General features: G+C 60.4%; 1 protein-coding gene across 1 annotated transcript in view; it reads left to right on the top strand.

Annotated features, from left to right (window-relative positions):
* The window catches only part of LOC131557284 (dedicator of cytokinesis protein 2-like), a 53,483-nt gene that overhangs the window by 3,043 nt on the left and 37,081 nt on the right, over positions 1 to 13,359 (top strand). The window contains 21 exon segments of the mRNA XM_058804356.1: positions 862 to 945; positions 1,044 to 1,084; positions 1,246 to 1,301; positions 1,374 to 1,491; positions 1,572 to 1,720; positions 2,058 to 2,193; positions 2,286 to 2,440; positions 2,785 to 2,866; positions 3,734 to 3,869; positions 4,189 to 4,264; positions 4,493 to 4,572; positions 4,675 to 4,800; positions 4,884 to 5,008; positions 5,609 to 5,707; positions 6,742 to 6,814; positions 6,906 to 7,009; positions 9,882 to 10,071; positions 11,182 to 11,279; positions 11,389 to 11,478; positions 11,732 to 11,832; positions 12,740 to 12,874. Coding sequence (XP_058660339.1) covers positions 862 to 945; positions 1,044 to 1,084; positions 1,246 to 1,301; positions 1,374 to 1,491; positions 1,572 to 1,720; positions 2,058 to 2,193; positions 2,286 to 2,440; positions 2,785 to 2,866; positions 3,734 to 3,869; positions 4,189 to 4,264; positions 4,493 to 4,572; positions 4,675 to 4,800; positions 4,884 to 5,008; positions 5,609 to 5,707; positions 6,742 to 6,814; positions 6,906 to 7,009; positions 9,882 to 10,071; positions 11,182 to 11,279; positions 11,389 to 11,478; positions 11,732 to 11,832; positions 12,740 to 12,874 — 2,254 coding nt within the window.

The following is a 13,359-nucleotide window of genomic DNA, read 5'->3' on the forward strand; positions in this document are numbered from 1 at the left end:
TGGGGAGCTCAGGGTGATGGGAAAGGTCCTGTGAGACCTCGGGGTTCCTGGTGCAAGGTGGGTCTGGGGGTGCTGCAGTGTGAGCTGGCCCTGCCTGGAGCTCAGGGAGGGCACAGGTGCTGACAGAGACCCCCCGGTGCAGGGGCTGTCCCCAAATCTGGGGGCCAAACCACCTCTGCCTGCCTCAGAGCTCTCCCTGGGGCCAGAAATAGCGACAGGGACAACCACAGCACAGCCGGGCAGGAAGCTGCTGGTCACCGAGAGCACCGCCCCCTCCCCTGCCGCCAGCTCTGCTGTCCCCAAACAGGCCTGTCCCTGTGCCACCAGTCCTGTCCCTGTGTCACCAGTCCTGTCCCTGTGCCACCAGACTGTCCCTGCACCACCAGAGCTGTCATTGGGCCACCAGAACGTCCCTGCGCCACCAGCCCTGTCCCCGTGCCACCAGCCCTGTCCCTGCACCACCAGACTGTCCCTGTGTCCCGGTGCCACCATCCCCGGGCAGGGGCTCAGCTGGCACTTCCCTCCCCACACTTCTTGTGCCAGGAACAGGACCACCGGCACCCAGGGTGTGGGTGGAGGCAGAGGGGACCCATAAGGGACCCCTGAATGCCAAAAAGGGTCTGGGGGATTCTGTGTGGGGTGTGTAGAGCTGGGGGATTCTGTGTGGGCTGTGTGGGGTCGGGATGCTCTGGGGTCTCATCCCTGAGCTGTTTGTGGGGCCAGGGCTCTGCCCCATCTCTCAGGGCTGGACAGGGCCTGTTTTGGGGGGCACCATGGGGGGCTGGCTGTGGGGTGCAGGTGCCTGGGGGCTGCTGAGGGGCTCCAGGCAGGGCTCCAAACCCCCATCCCCTCTTCCCACAGCCGTGTGGAACTTCCCGCGCACCAAGGAGCATCACCTGCCACTGCAGATCGGGGAGATGGTGCACATCCTGCAGGCCTCCGAGGGTAAGGGGGACCCCCAGTGAGGGTTCCTGCCCCCTCCTTTGTCCCTGAGCCGGGGCCAGGTCCCCCAGCCCGGCTGACAATGTTCCCTCCCCTGGCAGGCTGGTACTGCGGGTACTCGCTCCGGAACAGGGCTGCCCGGGTAGGTGACAGGCTGCTGGGGTTTGGTGGCAGCAGGGACACTGCTGGTGGCTCTCTGTCCCTGCTGGGTGTCTGGAGGGGGGCAGGCTGGGCACCCTGTGGCATTGGCAGCCCCCAGCTGTGCCCTCCTGAGGGAAATCTCCATGGCTCTGGCTCCCTCAGGGCATCTTCCCTGCCTCGCTGATCCGGCTGAAGGGTGCCACGGTGGAGCAGAGGGGGTAGGTCTGGGGGGCACAGGCAGGGGTTGGGGAGCTCCACTTTCTGCTCCCTGCGGTCCTGGGGTGCTCCAGGGCTCCCTGTGCCTCCCCCAGGCTGGAGGAGAGCGCGGTGCCCTCCGACATGCCCATGGTGCAGGAGATCACCACCACGCTGCGCGAGTGGGCCACCATCTGGAAGCAGCTCTACGTGGTGAGGGACGAGGCTCTGGGTGTTGGGGACATCTGGGGACAGGCTGGGGGAGCCCCGGTGACCCCGTGGTGGTGCTGCAGGCCGGGCAGACGGAGCGCTACGGGCAGGTGAAGAGGATGATGCAGGAGCTGATGGAGCAGCGCTCGCAGCTGCTCTCGGGGACGCTGCCCAAGGACCAGCTCCTGAGGCTCAGGAAGGAGGTCACCGGCAGGATGGACTATGGCAACAAGTGAGGCTGGGGACAGGGACCCCAGATCTGCCTCTGGCACAGGCTGTCTGGAGCCCAGGTGTCCTCCTGGTGTCCTGGCTGGCTGTCCCAGTGTCCTCATCGTCCCAGCTGGCTGTCCCGTGCTGGCTGGGGACAGTAATTGTGCCACCAGCTGCTCAAGCCACCTGGCCAAGGGTTATGACTGGGACAGGAATGTTCCTGGTGCTGCCAGCTGCTGTCCCCTTTCCCAGTAGGATCTGTGCTGTGCCCCCAACCCTGTGCAGGACAAGTGTCCCCTGGTGGGACACACAGTCCCAGGTGCCCCTGGTCCTGTCTCACCCCACCCTGGCCCCTGCAGGATCCTCGCCCTGGACCTGGTGGTGCGGGATAAGGACGAGAACATCCTGGACCCCGACAGGACCAGCGTCATCAGCCTCTTCCAGGCTCACAGGAGGGCGGCACAGACCCTCAGCCAGCGCCTCCAGGAGGAGACGGTGAGGCTGCTGCCAGCCTGATGTCTGTCCCAGAGCCTGATGTCCCCTGTGCCAGGGGAGGTGACAAGGCTGAGCCTCCTCGTGTCCCCCAGAGCTCGCAGCAGAGGGCACCAGGTCGCGGCACCCACGGGGCTGCTTCGCCCTCCCACAACCTCTACCTGTGCGTGCGGAACTTCGTGTGCCACATCGGGGAGGAGGCGCAGCTCTTCATGGCGCTGTATGACCCCGGCGAGCAGCGCATCATCAGGTGGGGGCTCAGGACAGACCCCTGCCCCTGTCCCTGCTGTGCTGGGTGTTTGTCCTGCTGCCCCCCGAGGCGTTCCCCTCATGCTGCCCGTCCTGCCCAGCCCTGAGGACCCAGCGGTGTCACAGGGGGAAGGGACACATCCCTTTATTGTCATGGCGCCATATCCCACGGGACAGCCCATCCTGTCCTGCCCCAGGCACTGCTGAGGCGACCAGGGGACAGCCAGGCTGGCCCAGTGCCTGTGCCGCGACTGGGGACCCTGGTGGGATGGAGGGTCCGTGGGATGGGAGCTGTTGGGGTCTCTGCCACCCCCGTGCCCACCGCAACCATCACCCACCCCGCAGCGAGAACTACGTGATCCGCTGGGCCAGCACCGGCGTCCCGCAGGACATCGAGCTGCTCAACAACCTCAGGGTGGTGTTCACGGTGAGCGCAGAGCCTGGGGAGCCGCGCTGCTGCCCCTCCTGCAGATTTGCCCCCACCCGCAGCTTTTCGGTGCCCCGTGTGCCCCCGGGTCAGTCCCCCTGCCCAGGGACCCCCAGCCCCTTCGCTGATCCCTGATGTGGCACCTGCCGTGGGGCTGTCCCTTGGGGTCCCCTCCCGGTGCTGGGGGTCCCGGTGTGTCCCGTCCCCGCTCGTCCCACGCCCCCGTTGCTGACTCAGCGCTTTGGCTGCAGCGCAGCGCTGACCCCCGGGACGCCGCGGAGCCATCGATATGCAAATGAGGCGGGAAAATCAATGTTAATTAATGAGCAGCATCAGCACTTGGGCTGCGCTGCCGCCCCCGGTTCTCGCCCATCTCTGCGCTCTGCTCTGCTCTGCTCGCTGCTGATGTGTCCCCAAGCGTTGTGGCGTGTCCCCATCCCTTGTCCTTAGCGCCGCTGGGAGGTTTTGGCGCAGGGGCGGCCCCCAAAGGATCCGGTCCCCTCCCCAGCCGGGGTACAGGGCCCCCCACATCCTCACACCATGCCAGGTTCCCCCCGCTGCCAAACTGCCTGCTCTGGGGTGACCCGTTGGGTCCGTCGGTGCAGGCATTGTCCCCACCGCGGGGATTTGGGGCTGGCATTGTCCCCACCGCGGGGATTTGGGGTTGGCATTGTCCCCACCGCGGGGATTGGGGACTCCTGGGGTGCGCAGGAGCCCCCAGGGCAGCGGGGCCGTGTCCCCACTGTCCCCACAGTGCAGGACAGCAGGGACGCTCTGTGCCCACCGCCACCCCGAGGTCACGCGGCGCTGTCACTGTCGCATCCCCTGCGGCGCTGCCAGGGTGACACTGCCCTGTGTGTCCCGCAGGACCTGGGCAGCGCGGACCTGAAGCGGGAGCGGCTGTTCCTGGTGTGCCAGATCATCCGCGTGGGGCGCATGGACCTGCGCGACAGCCACAGCCGCAAGCTCAGCACGGGGCTGCGCCGGCCCTTCGGCATCTCAGGTGGGGCTGGGGACCCCGGGGACCCCCGTGCCACCACCCTGGCACTCCCCCAGAGCCACCACACCGGGATCTGTGATGTCCCTGGGCTGCTCCCGCTGTCCCTTTTCCCTGCCTGCAGACCCCAACCCCATGGTTGTCCCCACACTGTCCCCCCTCCGGGGCTGTCCCTGCTCAAAGGACACTTCACCCGCCCTGTCCTGGCACAGGAGACCCCCCCTGAGCAGCCCTGGGGAGCTCCCCTGCCTTCAGCTCCCCCTATGACCCCATTCTTGGCTGGGATTGTCACCCCTGGCACGGCGCCACCTGTGTGTCACTGCAGTGATGGACATCACCGACATCGCCAGGGGGACGTGTGACAGCGACGAGGACAAGCAGCACTTCATCCCTGTCCACCCGTGAGCCCCGAGGGGAGGCTGGGAGGGCAGGGAGGAGCACCCCAGGGCCTGGCTGGCATGGGGACAGCACCTGGTGGGATGGGGACATCCCCTGGCTGGCATGGGGACAGCACCTGGCTGGCATGGGGACATCCCCTGGCTGGCATGGCGACAGCACCTGGCTGCCAGGGGACAAGAGGTGCAAGGACCCAAGAGGAAAGATTTTTCCCCCAAATGTGGCTTTCCCAGGGTGGCTGCTGATGGCGATTTCCTTCACACCATGATCCGGAAGGCGGTGGAGGGCAAGGACATCAACCACAAGGGACAAGGTAGAGACCCTGTGTCCCCTGGGCCACCTGCTTGTCACATGAGGGATCGAGGACTTGTGTGTCACCCTGTCACCCCCTGAAAAATCCCTGTGGTCCCTGCAGGGCTCTGGGTGTCCCTGAAGGTGCTCTGGGGAGACCTGAGCCAGGTGAGGAAGGACCACCCGCACCTGGTGGACCGCAGCACGGCGGTGGCTCGCAAGCTGGGCTACCCGGAGGTCATAATGCCAGGCAAGCATGCTGGGGACAATCCTGGGCATCCCTGGGGGTGGCAGCGTGGTGGCAGGGCCTGGCTGACGGGGCTCTCCCCACAGGTGATGTCAGGAACGACATCTACCTGACCCTGGTGCAGGGCGAGTTCGACAAGGGCAGCAAGAAGACGCAGAAGAACGTGGAGGTGACAGTGTGTGTGTGTGACGAGGCAGGAAACGTGGTGCAGGTATGGCAGCTGTCCCCTATGTCACCTTGGGTATGGCAGGTGTCCTCTGTGTCACCTTGGGTATGGCAGGTGTCCCTTGTGTCACCTTGGGTATGGCAGGTGTCCCCTGTGTCACATTGAGTATGGCAGGTGTCCCCTGTGTCACCTCACTTTGGGTAGAGCCAGCAGCTCCTCCAGGCTGGAGGAGCCTCTTGGGCCTCTGGAATTGCCGAAAATAGAGGTCTGGGAATGGAATAAAGAAATGGGAAAGTGACAATAAGGAATTGGGACAGAGATAAAATTGTCCTGCCCTGGGGACAGCCAGACCCCCTGGCCATATCCAGTGTCCCCAGGACAGGAAGGAGCTACGGACAGGGGGGTCAGACCCAGGTGTCACCTCCCCAGGGTGGCTCTTGTCACTCTCCAGGTGTTCTGTCCCCAGTTCTCACCTGGCTCCTGAGGGATGGGCTGCAATTCTCCATCCCCATCCCTGGGAGGGCCATGTGTCCCCTTCGAGGTGGCACCAGGCAGTTTAGGGGGGTGTGGGCAGGGGGTTTGGGACAGGGACTGTCCCCTCCCTGCGAGGTCATGGGGCTGATCCCGAGGTGTCTCCTCCTGCAGAACGTGATCCACGCGGGAGCAGGGGACAGCCCCAGCAGCCACTACCGCTCTGTTGTCTACTACCAGCAGCGGCACCAGCGCTGGATGGAGACCCTCAAGGTGTGGGGACACCGGGGCTGGGGTGGGACAGCCCTGCAGCCCCTCCTGGATGTGCCACTCGCTCCTCCTGCTGCTCTAGGGGGTCCCTTTCAGAGCAAGCATTTTGGGAGGCAGTCCTTGGTCCCATCTCGGGGACAATGGACGTGCTGCCAGGGTCACAGTGTGACCCCTGGATGGTCACCCAGTCCTGGGGGTGTGTGACAGTGTTCACAGGGGTCTGAGGATGAGGGAAGAGACGAGGATCTGACTCCATGTTTCAGAAGGCTGATTTATTATTTTATTATATATATTATATTAAAACTATACTAAAAGAATAGAAGAAAGGATTTCATCAGAAGGCTGGCTAAGAATAGAATAGAAGGAATGAATAACAAAGGTTTGTGTCTGGGACAGAGAGTCTGAGCCAGCTGACTGTGATTGGCCATTAATTAGAAACAACCACATGAGACCAATCACAGATGCACCTGTTGCATTCCACAGCAGCAGATAATCAATGTTTACATTTTGTTCCTGAGGCCTTTCAGCTTCTCAGGAGGAAAAATCCTAAAGAAAAGATTCTTCATAAAACATGTCTGTGACAGGGATGGGCCCTGCAGCCCTGTCCCCATCCCAGTGCTCCCAGTTCGGCCTCACTGGTTCACTGGGGAGGACGTGGGGTTGGTTTGCAGCAGTGGATGGTCTGGCACAGCCCCTGCCTGGGCACACAGGGACATCGTTGGGGGCACAGAGGGACATTGGCCAGAGGGACATTGGCCAGGTGTGGGCACAGAGGGACATTGGCCAGGTGGGGCACAGAGGGACATCATTGGCCAGGTGTGGGCACACAGGGACATTGGCCAGGTGGGGGACTGAGGGACATTGGCCAGGTGGGGCACACAGGGACATTGGCCACAGGGACATTGCCCAGGTGAGGGCACACAGGGACATTGCCCAGGTGAGGGCACACAGGGACATTGGTCAGGTTGTGGCACACAGGGACATTGCCCAGCCGGTGGCACAGCCCCTGCCCTCACCTTGGCCCCTCTCTCCCCCAGATCGCTGTCCCCATCGAGGACGTGCACAGGACCCACCTGAGGTTCACCTTCCGCCACCGCTCCTCCAGTGACTGTGAGTGTCCCCTGGTGCCAGCACTGCCTGTCCCTGCCTGGGGCCGTGTCCCTGGTCCCCTGCAGCTCCCCCTCACGCTGTGTCCCCCCAGCCAAGGACCGGAGCGAGCGGATTTTCTCCATGGCCTTTGTGAGGCTGATGCGCCCCGATGGCACCACGCTGCGGGATGGGGAGCACGACCTGGTGCTCTATAAGGTATGGGGGGACCCCAGAACCCCCTAAAGTGGGGAGAGCTGTGGGGCAGCAGCACTTCTGGGGCCAGGATCCCAGTCCCTGCCTGAGCCATGGCGCTGGTGGCACGTACCCAAAGTCCCCGAGGGTTTGTGGTGTCCCCGAGGGTTTGTGGTGCCTCCCTGCTGTCCCTGCTGTCCTTGGTGACAGGGTCTCTCTGCACACACATCTCCAATCCCTGTGCTGCTCCTCTGGAACGCCAAGTTTGCTCTGGGAGAAGGTGATTTAAGCCTTTGTGACGGGCAGGGAACGTCCCCGTGCTGTGGCTGCGCTTCACCTGATTTCACCAGCCCTGCACTGCTGGGGTTTGCTCTGAGACAGTGGGGGGGAGGCAAAAATCGCTGCTCATTTGGGAAAAAACGCTGTCAGCTTTAATGTGAAGGTGCTGCTCCCTTACCTGGTGTCCCCTCACCTCACTGGGACTGCTGTGACAAGAGGAGTGGGTGGTGCAAGCTGGTCCCCACTGCCAGAGTGAGCTCAGGGCTCTTCCCAGTGTGTTGACACCTTCTGGGCCCCTTCTGGGGTCCCTTTTGGGGTCCCCTCTTGGGTCTCGTCTGGGCTCATGGAGTTCCAGTGTCCCTGAGCTGCTGCATGGGGGTTGTCTCTGATTTTGGCAACGTGACCACAGCTTCTCCAGGCAGATCCACGTCCCTCCCTGAGTTCTGCCTTTTTTTGGGATGGCTCCTGCCTGCTGTGGCAGCCCAGGACAGGGACAGACCACGCTGTTCCTCCCTGAGGCTCCTGCACATTTGAAATCATTATGTCCCTCCCTCCCTCCCTCCCTGCTTTATTTTTGGGTGAAAGACCCAAATTCTTGAACTGCTGCCGTGGCCCTCGGCGCTGGCTCTGCTCCCTGGCTCTTTGGGGACTGTCCCCTCCACAGCAGCAGCATTGGGCACCTTTGGGATGTGGCAGGGAGATCAAACCTCCCACACCTCCCTGCCAGGAGAACAAGCCCTGCACAGCCCCTGTTCCCCTCAGAGAGCTGTCCCTGCCCTGCTGAGCCCCACATCCTGCGCTGCTCCATCCTCTCCCTGCCTGGCTCTGGCTCTTCCTGGCAGGCTGGGAAGTCAGAAAATATTTCATCCTTTTGTCTCTGCTTGCCAGAGGAATGTGAGTGAAGGGCTTTTAGCTGCTCAGAGCTCTTGATCTCCAGCTGCTCTGAGCTGCAGATAGTTTTCCCTGCATGGGCTCCAGACAGTTTTCCCTGCACAAGCTCCAGATGTGTCCTGGAGGGGAAAAGGCACCAGCAAACAGCTCTGTCACCTCCCTGCCACCTTCATCTGTAGGGGTTTCACCCTGCCAGGCAGCAGGCAGGGAGGGATGTGTGTCTGTGAGCTGCAGCATGGCTGGCTGTGGTCATCCCCCACGTCCCAGGCTGGCCAAGAGCAGGGAAGGTCACTCAGAGTGACCCCAGTGAGTCCTTCTGGGTGGAACATTGAATTTGACCCTCATTCATGGAGAAAGTTTCCCAGACTTCAAGATAGACTGGAATCCACAAAAGTGTGAAATAGATTATAGAGAGTAGTGTAGGTGTATCACTTAGGTGAGAAATTTGGGTTTTGGGATTTTTAGTGTGCTGTGGATGGAAGCAAGATGGAGGGCACAGGGTGTCATCCTGGGTTTCTTCTTCATGCTGCTTCTTCCTTCTTCTCCATGGGTTTGGGTGGCATTTTGTAATTGGGCAGAAAAGTCCCCATTTCAGCTCTGTGGGATCAGTTATTGGGTTAAAAGGGAAAATAATCCAGGTGTCAGCTCTTGATTGGATAGTTTAGCTTTAAAAGACCTTGGAACAAGAGATTGTTGGCCATTTTGTGCCTTCTAATGAAAAGCTGCAGAACTCACAGCAGTGAGACTGTTTTACTGATAAGAAATAACAAACACCTGAGTCCCAACACAAATTACTCTCTCAAGTGTGTTGGGAAGGTTAAAGTTTGACAAGAAAGTCTCACAGATGCTTAGCAGAAAGATTTTTGAGTGTAGAATCTGATGAAGGAATAGAGATGGAAGCAAGTTTTGATACAGAAGAAAAGAATTGCTGAGCCAGTCTCACTGGATAACCAAGGAGGCAAAGGCTGTGTTAGTTAGAAGGGGTTTTATGGCTTAGAGCAAAGGATAAACCCACCCCAAACAAGAAGATGTTTTTACCAAGCAGAAAGAGAGCACAGGCAAACAAGTCAGCAAATGCTGCAAGTAGAAAAAAGGCTCAGATTTTTCCACTGCAAGAAAACTGAAAAACAACTTCTAGCTTAAACTGTAATGCACTGACTTTTAGTGATTGGAGAACAGTAACATGAATATGGTTATTACAGTAGTTATGATAGGCTAGAGATAAAAGTTAAGGACTAGATTGGTTCTACTGTATGAAGATGCTCAGCAAAGAAAAGTATATAATGCATTATAACCAAAAGAAAAGTATATAATGCATTGTGACCAAAAGAAAAGTATATAATGAATTTGTAACCAAAAGAAAAGTATAGAATGCATTGTAATCAAAGGAAAAGTATACAATGCATTGTAACCAAAAGAATATAATATGTTGTGACCAAAAGGAAAGTATAGAATGCATTGTGACCAAAAGAAAAGTATATAATGCATTTATAACCTAAACTCAGGGTCTCCAGGCCTGCCTGCAGCTGGAGCTGACAGCTGTGGGCACAGCTCTGTCACCCATGATCTTGGATGGAATAAACTGCATTTCAGAGAGCTGCCTGGAGTCCCACTTCCCTCATTTCGGCTCTTACACAAGTGCCTTCAATCCAGACCCATAAAACCCCACAGCTGGTGCCCCCACACGCCGGGGATGGCTCAGCTGTCGCTGTGCTGTGCCCTGCAGGGTGACAGCAAGAAGCTGGAGGATGCCAGCGCGTACCTGTCGCTGCCCTGGGAGCGGAACGCGCCCGAGCCGCGGCTCCTCTCGGGCTCCTCCTTCCGAGTGAGCGGGGCCGCGGCCGCCCTGGCCCCGTCCGGCCGGGACAGCTTCCAAATCTCCACGCTGGTCTGCTCCACCAAGCTGACCCAGAACGGTGAGTGCTGGGTCCCCACAGAGCGGGGGCAGCTGGGGCTGTGTCCCCTCGCCGGTGGTGCTCCCGCCTGCTGGACCATAGTCCTGATATTTGGGTCTCCAGGGTCCATCACACTGGGCTGAGATTTGGGGACAGTGAGTGCTCAGTTTGGCCATGCTCAGGATGTGGGAGGGCTCGGTTTGGCCATGCTCAGGATGTTTTTGGGGAGATCAGCTCCATCTGGGGATTTTGGGGGGCTGCCATCCACTGGAGAGGAGCAACAATGAGTGGGATTCCCACTTGAATGTGGCTGTTGGAGGCTCCATGACCTTCTCTCCAAACTGAGGTGGGAATTGAAGCTCTGTGGTTTCACCCCCATCCCTGGATTAGCTCCTGCTGGACCATAATTCTGATATTTGGCTCTCCAGTGTCCATCATGATGGGACAGAGAGCTGGGGACAGTGAGGGCTCAGTTTTTCTATGCTCAGGATGTGGGAGGGCTCAGTTTGGCCATGCTCAGGATGTTTTTGGGGAGATCAGCTCCATCTGGGGATTTTGGGGGGCTGCCATCCACTGGAGAGGAGCAACAACGAGTGGGATTCCCACTTGGATGTGGCTGCTGGAGGTTCCATGACCTTCTCTCCAAATGGAGGTGGGAATTGGAGCTCTGTGGTTTTTCCCTCATGCCTGGGTCAGCTCAGGGGAGTTTCCAGCATCCCTGGGCTGCTCTGGTGCCCCCTCAGCCAGGGGAAGGGCCCATGGGATGGGCTGGGCTCTCCTCCCATCTGCTGCAAGGCTGGAGGGTGGGAATGGCTCATCCTGCTCTGGCTGAGTGCAGGGGACTCAGGGGACGTGACCTGGTGGCCTGGGGATGTGACACACAGTGACAGCAAGGTGCAGGGCGCTGTGGTTCAGTGTGGAGGGCTCAGGGATGAGGCTGCTCCATTCATTCCCTTCCTGTAGCACAATTTTGTCCACCACAACCTATTTAAGGTTTGTGCTTTATGGGCTTGGCTTCAGGGGGTCTCAGTGGTTGTGGGAGGGGTCCTGGCTGCTCCTGGTGGGGGAGCAGGGGGTTGGTGACACTGGGGTGTGACAGAGAGTCCTCAGTGCCCCATTCCCCCTGCCCAGTGAACCTGCTGGGGCTGCTCAAGTGGCGCTCCAAGCCCAGCCTGCTCTGTGGGAACCTCCAGAAGCTGATGAACGTGGATGGAGGAGAGGTCATCAAGGTACAGCCAGCATTTCCTCCCTCCCTGGCTCCTGCCCCCCACTCCCCATGCCCAGAACTGGGTTTTGGGCAGTGCTGGGATCATCCCTCAAGCTCTGCTGTCCCCTCAGTTCCTGCAGGACACGCTGGATGCCCTGTTCTCCATCATGATGGAGCACTCAGACACCGATGTCTATGACACCCTCGTGTTTGACGCCCTGGTGAGCACAACCTGTGTGGGTCTGAGCCCTCCCCAGTGCAGGGTGGGCACTGGTGGGACTGGGACAATGGGGTTTGTGACCCAGCACAGGGCAGGGCTGTTCTGGGGGACATTGTCCCTTTGGGGGACAATCCCAGCAGCATTTAAAGGTGTTTTACCACAAGAGTGACCCCAGTGATGGCTCAGGGTGGGCTCAGGGTGGCAGAGGGGTCCCCCTGCCCACGCCAAGCCGTGCCCCTGCCTGCTGCCCTCAGGTTTTCATTGTCAGGCTGGTGGCTGACAGAAAGTTCCAGCATTTCAACACCGTCCTGGAGGCCTACATCAGGCAGCACTTCAGCGCCACGCTGGCCTACAAGTGAGGGGCTGGGGCATGGGGGGGACAGGGATGGGACAGCTGGAGTGGGGTGGGGGACAGGGATGGGACAGGTCTGGGACAGCCAGGATGGGGGCTGGGACAGGGCTGGGACATCTGGAGTGGGGCTGGGACAGAGGGGACAGGGAGGGATAGGGTTGGGACAGCTGGAATGGGGCTGAGACATCCAGGATGGGGCTGGGAGAGCTGGAATGGGGTGGGGGACAGCTGGAGTGGGGCTGGGACAGTGGGGACACAGAGGGACAGGGCTGGGACATCCAGGATGGGGCTGGGACAGCTGGAATGGGCTGGGACTGGGATAGGACAGCTGGAATGGGGGAGGACAGCTGGAGTGGGGCTGGAACATCCAGGATGGGGCTGGGACAGATGGAATGGGCTGGGGGACAGGGCTGGGACAGGGCTGGGAGAGCTGAAAGGGTGGGGGACAGGGATGGGGCAGCCAGGATGGGGCTGGGAGAATGGGGACAGGGGGGACAAGGCTGGGACAGCCAGGATGGGGCTGGGACAGCTGGAAGGGTGGGGGGCAGGGTTGTGACAGTAGGTACAGGGAGGGACAGGGCTGGGATAGCTGGAATGGGGCTGGGACAGGGCTGGGACAGGGCTGGGACAGCCAGGATAGGGATGGGACACCTGGGATGAAGCTGAGACGGTGGGGACAGGGAGGGACAGGGCTGGGACCGATGAAATGGTGGGAAAGGGCTGGGATAGCTGGAATGGGATGGGACATCCAGGATGGGGGCTGGGACAGCAGGAGTGGAGCTGGGACAGCTGGAAGGGTGGGGGACAGGACTGGGACAGCTGCAATGGGGCTTGGACAGCCAGGATGGAGCCATGACAGAGGGCACAGGGGACGGACAGGGCAGGGACAGCCAGGACACCCCTCCCGCAGGAAGCTGCTGGCGGTGCTCACTCAGTACGTGGAGCAGGCGGGCCGGGGCGAGCCCTGCGAGTCCCTCCCGCGCACCTTCAAAGCCCTGGAGTACATCTTCAAATTCATCGTGCGCTCCCGCCGCCTCTTCGCGCAGTGAGTGCTGCTGGGCCGGGCCTCCCGGTGCTCCCAGTGCCTCCCAGTGTCTCCCAATGCTCCCAGAGCCTCCCAGTGCCTGCCAGTGCTCCCAGTAGCTCCCAGTACCTCCCAGTGCTCCCAGTGCTGGCCATGCCTCCCAGTGCTCCCAGTGTTTCCCAGTGCTGGCTGTGCCCCCAGTGCCTCCCAGTGCTCCCAGTTCTCCCAATGTCTCTCAGTGCTCCCAGTTCCTCCGAGTCCCTCCCAGTGCTCCCAGTGCCCTACAGTGACCCTGCCCCACAGTGACCTCTGCCACCCCTGACAGGGAGTTTCCAATGAGCTCTTCAAACCCTCCCACGATAGAAATGGCAAAGTGCCCCGGGCATCTGTGCCCCTGCATGTGCTGGGAAGGTTTCCTGGAGCCTGGTGGGAGTGGGGGTGGAGCTGGGGGGTCTCTGATGTGCCCTCCAAGCCCAACCCTGCTGTGATGAGCAGAGGAACAGGGT

Source organism: Ammospiza caudacuta, chromosome 4, assembly GCF_027887145.1.
Source record: "Ammospiza caudacuta isolate bAmmCau1 chromosome 4, bAmmCau1.pri, whole genome shotgun sequence".
NCBI lineage: Eukaryota > Metazoa > Chordata > Aves > Passeriformes > Passerellidae > Ammospiza > Ammospiza caudacuta.